At 42.7% G+C, this 9,303-nt stretch overlaps 1 protein-coding gene across 1 annotated transcript; it reads left to right on the top strand.

Moving 5' to 3' along the window:
- Positions 1-579: 579 nt before the first annotated feature.
- On the top strand, positions 580-8,954 carry hhipl2 (HHIP-like 2). Its single transcript, XM_069711722.1, has 9 exons — positions 580-1,012; positions 1,712-2,364; positions 3,170-3,313; positions 4,225-4,556; positions 4,690-4,816; positions 5,106-5,251; positions 5,345-5,426; positions 6,503-6,585; positions 7,161-8,954. The coding sequence occupies exons 1-9, from the start codon at positions 659-661 to the stop codon at positions 7,697-7,699; spliced, it is 2,460 nt and encodes an 819-aa protein (XP_069567823.1). The 5' UTR covers positions 580-658; the 3' UTR covers positions 7,700-8,954.
- Positions 8,955-9,303: the final 349 nt, after the last annotated feature.

The following is a 9,303-nucleotide window of genomic DNA, read 5'->3' on the forward strand; positions in this document are numbered from 1 at the left end:
GAGGTAAGATTGGGTCATGATTACAGGTGTGTACCTCTGTGTATATTAGGTGTCTCTTTCTATCGTTGTTTTTCTTTGGCAGCAGCACAAACTGACGAAAGACACCTTTGACAACATATTCAAATAAGGACTGACATGCCAGGACAGTCGATCTGAAGCACGGAAATAGCTGTTGTTACGATGTTGCACAAACAGCACATGCCTGGAGGCGGTTTTACATGGATGTGAGACAGAATTACAGTTTGTGTTGTGGTGGCCTTCATGTTTGCATGCCTCAACACTTTGCTCCAGTTTGTGTTTGTGAATGTGCGCGTGAGAGTATGCCCCTTCCAGATAATTGTGCGTTTTGCTCTGCCAAGGTCGCTGCGGTGGAGAAAACCACTGTAACTAGAAATAAAATGTGAATACCATTAACTTCATTACGAATCTGTTTTGTTTTAATTGACACAAATTAAACAGAAGTGGTGTGTTTTCACCTGGCTGAAGCAGGCGGCGAGACAAAGTGGGCAAAAGCCAGGAACCGGCTGGGGAGATACACCTTTAGCTACTTTGCGCACGCGTAAAACGTATGCATCTCACATGCCCGCGCGCATACTTAAACTCTGGCTCGCAGCCTACAGAGCAAACAGTTGGAGACTTTCGGGGGCACACGGCGAAAATGACAAGTACGCGGGACGCTGCGCTCCATCCTCGCGGAGCCGCGGTTTTACGCGCGGTGGTACGACCGAGGTCATCCAAAAGGACGCCGAGCCCTCCTGGGTTTATCTTGCTGGTGTCAGTGATGCTGTTCGTCCCAATTCAGCCAGCTGCAGCTCATCCTCAGTGCCTGGACTTCGAGCCACCTTTCAAACCTAAGTGGCACCTGGAGTTTTGCACGCAGTACGAAGAATTCGGCTGCTGCGACCAGAAAACTGACAACACGATCGCGGAGAGGTACTGGGACATTATTGACCAGCTGGAGATAGCAGGTTTGGAGCTCTGTGCAGAGATGCTGAAGGAAGTTATGTGCCAGGTAAGTCGATTTTTTTTCTTCTCTTTTTTAAGGATGCTGCTGTACTGAAGAGACAGAACATTTTCTGCACCAACGATAAATTGACTTTCACTGCAGTTTGTACACTTCTGCACAAACTTTATCTGTTGTTATTTAGCATTTTAATCCACTGAAATCTTCTAATACACACAATACTCAATAAATATCCAATCAAGCTGCGGATGTATTTTAGTCTCATGTAATTGAAGCTTACATGAAATTAAAGGTTTGTCTCACAACTGTAAAGGGATTAAAGTTCAAGCATCATTTCTTCTAATTGGATAAACACTGGGATCACAAAGCGCCACTCTAATTTGATGCAAACTGACCGTAAAACTTGTATTTCACAAAAACAAGTATATTGAGAGTGTTTCATAATGACTGACAGGGGAAGATAATTACATTTGCACTATTATTCACCAACACTAAAGGCAGCAAAGATTGAGATGTGCACAGGTGAACCACAGAACCTTAGTTTAGAGGAACAGTGGTGTGCATAGAGGAGGGCAGGGAGGCAACTTGCCCTCGAGGAAGTCTAAGTGCCGATCTTTGGAAAACCAATATATGTCTGTGTGCTAATGGACCGTTTCATTCTTGATTTTGTGACGTTTATGTCAAACTTGTGCCAGTCGGTTTCGGTCTGTCGTCCCAGCTGCTTTAAAGTGTCTTTGTCCCATCCAGGAGTGCTCCCCGTACGCCGCCCACCTGTTTGACGCTGAGGATCCCTACACAGCTGTCAGAGAGCTACCTGGCCTTTGCTTCGGCTACTGCTCCGAGTTTCACGGCAAGTGTCGGCATGTTCTCAAATATCTGACTGAGAATCGGCTGCTGCGGGGTACGTCTGAGCGGGACATGTCCACTTTCTGCACCATGGTGGACCTGTCTGACCAGGACTACTGCTACCCCAACGTCCTGAAGAGCCCCGGCCTCAGCAGAAACCTGGGACAGGTGGTGGAGGACCACCGAGGGTGTCTCCAGCTGTGCCTGACCGAGGTGGCCAATAACCTCAGAAACCCGGTGCTGATGCTGCACAGCGGCGACGGTACGCACCGGATGTTCATCGCCGAGCAGGTGGGCTTTGTTTGGGTGTACCTGCGCGACGGCAGCCGGCTGGAGCAGCCGTTTCTGGACCTGAGCGGGGAGGTGATGACCACTCCCTGGCTGGGGGACGAGAGGGGTTTCCTGGGCATGGCCTTCCACCCAAAGTACCGGGACAACGGACGCTTCTTCATCTACTATTCCATCCAGGTCAACAGTAAGCTGGAGAAAATCAGGATCAGTGAGATGAAGGTGTCTGCATCTGACATGAACATGGCTGATCCGTACTCAGAGAGGTATGGGGGGCGTGGGTGGTTGGGGTGGAGGGGGGGCTGCTCTTTTTATAGCTTCAAAGTTTGTGGATTGATGTAGGTCTACACAGGCTGCATGTTGAAAGACTTTGTTATGATTCACTGCATTTCACATGCATAAACATGTTCCGAGTCGGGGAAAGCTTCTCTAGAGCTCCAAGCACCAATATAATTTACACATTACACTAAAGTTCATAAAGTGAAACAATTAAAATGCCACAATAAAACAAAAGGAGGTATATTTCAAAACACAGTCACTGACTTTGTTTTAGGCAAATCCTCAAGTCTGTCAGTTATCATAATCATAAAGTATGACAGAGATCTGTTTATTTTTATATTATTTTTCATGGCAAAAAAATAGACCGTAACATTTTTGGTTCATTTAGGGGAATGGCAGGCCTTCAGCAGCTGTTTACTTTCTATAGGAAGTCATTTCCAACCTTCAAATAAGACCTACAAGATCGACAGGATTGTTTCCTAAATGAGCCCCTCTAGTTTTGCCTGGCTCCGCCCACCTGCAACTCACAGCTTCTCTCTTTTCTCATTAAATAAAACCTTATATTTCTCGGGCCTCCTCTGTCATCTATAAACTGAATAATATCAGTGCTTAACGAGCGAGTGACACACACCGATGCGTGTTGACGAGGTACATGCTGGATCCAAGCGAGCACCGAGGCGTTCCATAAGCATCACCGCAACAAAGCATTTAGAGTATGTCTGAAAAGGAAGTATATCACCTCCAGAGTGTTTGTGATTGTACCAAACTGCATCCTCTTTTATAAAAATTCAGGGTCATTTTAGAGATCGAGGAACCGGCCGCAAACCACAACGGAGGCCAGCTGCTGTTCGGCCTGGACGGGTGTTTGTACATCTTCACGGGAGACGGCGGGAAAGCTGGGGATCCGTTTGGGAAGTATGGCAACTCACAGAACAAGTAAGGGGCGTCAAGGTTTGTGAGGAAGAGTGAGGAACAAATTCAATCACAGCACCATCAAAATGAGCTCATTTAGGTTTATTTTACATTGGATACCTTATAATGGATTAACAGTTGATGTGGTGATGTTTACGTCAACAATTTGGAACAACAAAATCTGGTCGTTTTTAAAAAAAATTACTTTCAGCCCTTTAAAGCATTTATCCGTCACCTTTAAGATAACTTTTTCAACTTTTTATCCATAACTGACTGCTCTGACAACTATTGCAACCTTTATATATAGATATGTAAACAATATGTCAAATGCTTAACAATTTCCACCGTTTGCTTTCATAAATTTGAGCTGTTTCAACCATTTGTCAATCACTTTTACCGAACTGTTCAGCCGTTTTATGCTTTTATGTATTTTATCCATGCAACATTTTCCAATGTTTAGCATCACTTTAAGCCAACAGTGTCTCACTTTTAAATAATTATTTTACCAGTTTATCGATCACTTTTAGGAAGCTAGTTACTATTTATCCATTGCTTTTTTGGTTTAAATGACTTTTTCCATCACTTAATGAACCGTTTAGCCATTTCATCTGCTTTCAGGTAAATTTTTCAAATTTATCAATGCAGCTAACCATTTCCACTGATTAACATCACTATCAGCCAATTATTTAGCGAACTAGTTACCATTTATCCATTGCTTTTTGTTTACATTTTATTAATCAATCGTAGCTATCTCATTCATTTACCTTTAGCGAATTATTTATTATTTTTTTGCTATTTATTTTAGGATTTGAACCTTTACTTTTAACCATTACATTTATAAATAGAGCAACTCCAAGCATAAAAGTACTCTTTATGATTCAACTACTTGATTTAAGTCCTCTCCACTGTCTTATATATTTTCCTTGGTTACACAGGAGTGCTCTGTTGGGAAAAGTCCTCCGTATCGATGTGGATGGAAGTGACCCCGGTGGGCAGCAGTACAGGATCCCCCCCGACAACCCCTTCCTGGGGGACGTGGACGCTCGGCCGGAGGTGTTCGCCTACGGCGTCCGAAACATGTGGCGATGCTCCGTGGACCGCGGAGACCCGGTTAGCCGCTATGGCAGGGGCCGGATATTCTGCGGAGACGTCGGCCAGAACCGCTACGAGGAGATCGACATCATCGTGAAGGGGGGGAACTTCGGATGGAGGGCCAAGGAGGGCTTTGAGTGCTACGATCTGAAACTGTGCCACAACTCCTCCCTCAGTGAGTCCTTTCTCTGCATGTCTATTTAATCCTTTCACCACCTGGAATTTCTGGCACAAATAACTGCTTTCCAATCTAATTTTTTATACTTCAGATTTTTTTTAATTCAGTGCTTCTCTCTCTGCCACGACAGATGACGTCCTCCCTATATTTGCATACAGCCATCATGTTGGGAAGTCTGTGACAGGGGGATACGTGTATCGAGGATGTGAATCACCTAATCTGAACGGCCTGTACATTTTTGCAGACTTCATGAGTGGGTAAGAGGGTGTTGATCGTGGGCCAAAAATAAAAACAAATCCTTATTTTCTGTGGACTGAAGGAGACGCGGCGCTGTTTGGTCAACGCTTTGATTTTTTTAAATAAACTAAAACGCATAGCTGAGTTAATATACCATATTTATCGTATCCTTCTTTGTTTTTGTGGCGATTTCTTGTTATTTTACCATAAAAGTATTGTTTTTTAGAAACTAATTGCTGCTTTAAATGTGATAAACCCACATTTGTTGATTGCTTTTAATAGTGTTTATAATTCCTGTCGTCCTTTCAGTCGAATCATGGCATTAGAGGAGGATAGGACAACAGAAAGCTGGAAGGAGAAGAGTGTCTGTATGGGTGAAAAGAAGACTTGCTCTTTTCCCGGACTCATCAATCATCACCACAAGTTCATCATCTCGTTTGCTGAAGACGAAGCAGGTAGTGTTTGTTTTAGCCTCTCGAAGCATTTCTCTCTGAATCAACGGTGAAATGGCGGTTTCTGTATTTTTTATTTATTTATTTTTTTCCCAGGGGAGCTGTATTTTCTGGCCACGGCGTACCCCAGTGCTATCTCTCCCTCTGGGACGGTGTTTAAATTCATGGACCCCTCAAGGTGCAGTATCTGATGCATTAAATTCATGCCTGCTGTTCGCATGCGGAGTCGGACCGCTACACCTGCTGGGAGCCATGATTCAAAAAGACAGACGTGCTTGTCAAACTGTCTTTCCTCCAAATCACACACAAAAAAATTGGAGCTTATTTGAATAAATCCCTGGAGGCCAGACAAATCTCACTCCTGCTATCAGCACACATGAACGGACTAAAATTGGATCTAAAGGGGGACGTCAGACCCTCAACTCCCTCCCCCACGACTCACTCAAACATTTATCATTCTTACTGCATGTAAAACTGTTGTCACACAGCCACCGAGTGTCTCCAACAACAGTGTTTTTGTAGGAATGCTAATTTCTTTCAATAACGCCTCTGTGGTTTGGAGATTACAACTGTTTTAAGTTCCAACAGCGTTAAACTATAGACACAATACTGTAGGGAAAGCATGCAGAGAACTGTTTTTAAGAATAGGTTGGCTCCAAACATGCATTTTTTTTTTTTTTAGCTCATATGGTCTCGTTCGAGAGTTTAAACTTGGCACATTTCAGGGCGACTCCTGGCAATTATCTTTCTCTTTTACGGTAAATAAACAACTATATTTTTGTTTTTTCACTCTTAAAAACCTAAAGTCAAGTGAAATAAGCTGCTTCAAACTGAGGCAGAACAGAACTAATGTCTTTTTCTTGACTTTTTCTGAAAAATTAAACATAATTTTACATAATTGGAGGCTGTGGCTCAGACGGTAGAGTGGGTTGCACACTAATTGGAAGGTTGGTGGTTCAATCCCCAGCTCCTCCTGTCCACATGCCTAAGTGTCCTTGAGCAAGACACTGAACCCTGAGTTGCTCCCGATGGTGTACCATCAGTGTGTGAATGTGCTCCTGATGGCAGCACCTTGCATGGTGATCTGTCTCATTAGTGTGTGAATGGGAAAACCATGTTAAAGCGCTTCGAGACTGAAAGGTGATAAAGCGCTATACAAGTACTGACCATTTACCATAATTGTTTTTCACAAAACAAACGCTATATCACCATAACAAGACCAAAAACTGATCTCTAACTTTGCGCCTTCTGCAGGAGATCTCCTCCTGGGAAGTGCAAGCAGAAGCCGCTCCCTGTCAAAGTCAGGGGAAAGAAGTTTCCATTTGTGCCCATGGAACGTAAGTCACCTTCATCTCTGCATCTTCATCACTTATTCTATCACATAAGTGTGTCGTTTTTATGGTGTCTGCGTACCAAACTGGTTGAAGAGAGGCAGTGAAAACAGGACCGAGTGGAGCCGCTGAAACCTTAAACTGAAATGGTGCTTTTAGAGTAAAAATACTTTTGGTTTAATCAAGGTGCTCTAAATAAACACAACATGTAATGTTATGAAAGCAGTTAAATTAGAGCTGCAGGTTGTTGTACACAGAAAACATTTGGGAGAAGTCTGTTCTGGCAAGCCAGCAAATTATTCGTATTCACTGTTTCGACCTTGTTTTTAGCAGACCCAGCTGTTTTCCCTCCATGTTTCACGTCTACATGCTGCCAAGCTGCATAATCACACTAGGGTCATACATAAAACTATAAAAAAGCGAGCTCCAGTTTTACATCAAACACGTCGAAAATAGAAAGAGGAGAAGCATTTCAAACATTCAGAACTGGTTTTCGGAGCCAAATATTCATGAAACACGACACATGTGGCTGCGAGTAAAACGGTAAAAATGGGTACTTACCAACATCTGTGCTGTTACAGTGACCGTGCTGGACACGAATGAGAAACCTACGAGACCACCACCGAGAAAATTCAAGCTCACCACCAAACCGCCGGTTACGAGCAGCCACATCGAACCGACGACCACGAGGACGATGACGCCGGGTGCCACCGTGAAGCTGAAGTCCCCTGCTAAGGAAGCAAAGAAGAAGAACAAGCTGAAGCCATGGAAGAAGGACAAAATGCTGAACAAGCAGCAGGCCAAGAAAAACACTTTGAGGCAGAAAACTAAGAAGCAGTCGAAGAAGCCGGCCGCGACGAAGCCCGTCGTCGTCAGAAACAAAATAAAACTGAAGAAAAATCTAAATGCAACGGAGAGTTTAGACGCTTTAAAATCCTCCAACGGCCTCAGAGACAACAAAATCCACACGAAGAGGAAGATCCCCCTGAGGAACGCTGCACAGAAGCAAACCGGACTAAAGATAAAAGAACCTGCAACACAATTCATGAACGACACCAAGACACACTTGAATGTGAAAAACAACCAAACAACGAGAAACCAACTTAAAGTAAAAAATTAGCGAGCGAGATAAGACATCGCACTTTAAAAAAAATAATGTTTTATTTGAACTTAGTCGTATATTTTTGTGTTTGCTGATGTGCCATGTTTTAAAGAAAGTATTTGACATTTTGAAATACACTTATTTAGTTTTCTGCCAGTGAGATGAGAGAATTTTGGACCACTGTCATGTCCGAACCTTTTATACAACAAAGCATCCAGAAGAGCTTCACATAGAAAAATACAATAAAACAAATGAAGAAAAAAAACAATGTAGCTGTAAAACAAAGATTAAACAAACAAAACCTGCAAAAAGCCAAGCTAAAAAGAAAGAAAATGTCCACTGAAATAAGTCCCTCAGATCCTCAGGTAGACTTCTCCAGAGGTGGAAATCAGACTCTGTGTGTTTTAGTATCAAACCTAGGAATAACACCAGAGGAGGATCTGAGGGATCTGTTGGGCACATGTGCTAAAAATCAACTCTGAGAGGTGACAGGCCGTGCAGTGATTTAAAATCCAGCAAAAGAATCTTAAAAACAATTCTGAAACTAATCGACAATGACTTTTTAATATCTGTTCCCTCAGAGCTGCTGCCTTCTGGACACAATGTAAGCGGTCGGCAGCTTTTCAGGAAGACCAAACGGGAAGTTTAGAAGCTTAAAATCAAGCAGAAGTTTATCTGTCAGCCTGAGAGAGGGACTGTCTGATTTTAGGGACGTTTCCGAGATGATAAAAGGAACGTTTCGGGATGTTTCTAAAGTGAGTTTCAGTTTTATCTTGTTTCTGAAGAGTGAGTAGGACACTGGAGCTTCTGGTCATCCAACATAAAACCACTAAACACAAGATATAAAGTGTTAATTAGTGACTTTTAATTCATCTTTACCTTCGGACAGAACTAGGCTGGCTGTTTTTATGCTAAGCTAAGCTAACCATCTACAGTATGTGGCTTTGAATTTACCATGCAGACTTGTGATTGGCATCAACACCGTTATCTACCTTTACAGCAAGAAATCAATTAAGTGTCCCAAAAATGTGGAATTACTCCTTTAAGGTATGAAAAAGCACCACTATTGCATGCTATCATACATGTAATGACACCGTTTTCTTTTTGCATTTTATTTCTGCCTGTCGTAAACTCATTGGTCCAACTTAATCACCGCCCTGTCTCCATTTGGAAACATATCAAACAGGTTTGAAGTCTAAATAAGCACAAAGCCCTGTGCCGTGAAATGGCTCTAATTTTACAGCACATGGAAACTGATAAAAATAAACATTAGAAAGTGTCTGTGTCTCTGTAATTAAAGTCCACACCACTGATCATAACTGGAACCGCTGTGACCGGGGCTCGTTATAACGACTGCTGTAAAGCCGTCCTGACTTCCTCTTGCAGTTTGTGCACGCTGAGGTTACATGAACATCACAATGCAGTGTTTTCTGTCTTTATGCCAACGTTATGTATGTTAGAATTCCTGACAGCTTTTCATAACACATAATACCACAAAACTATGACACAAACATACCATCCTAAAACACGGTGCTACATAACCTTATTATGGTGACGACTTAAAACACACTAATGTGCTGCTGCTGCAATAATTGTTTTGCTGACTCGCTCCACTAAAAACT

This window comes from Brachyistius frenatus, unplaced genomic scaffold (genome assembly GCF_029030835.1).
Source record: "Brachyistius frenatus isolate BFR_SWC_R1_liver_20210118 unplaced genomic scaffold, ASM2903083v1 Contig_102, whole genome shotgun sequence".
Taxonomy (NCBI): Eukaryota; Metazoa; Chordata; class Actinopteri; family Embiotocidae; genus Brachyistius; species Brachyistius frenatus.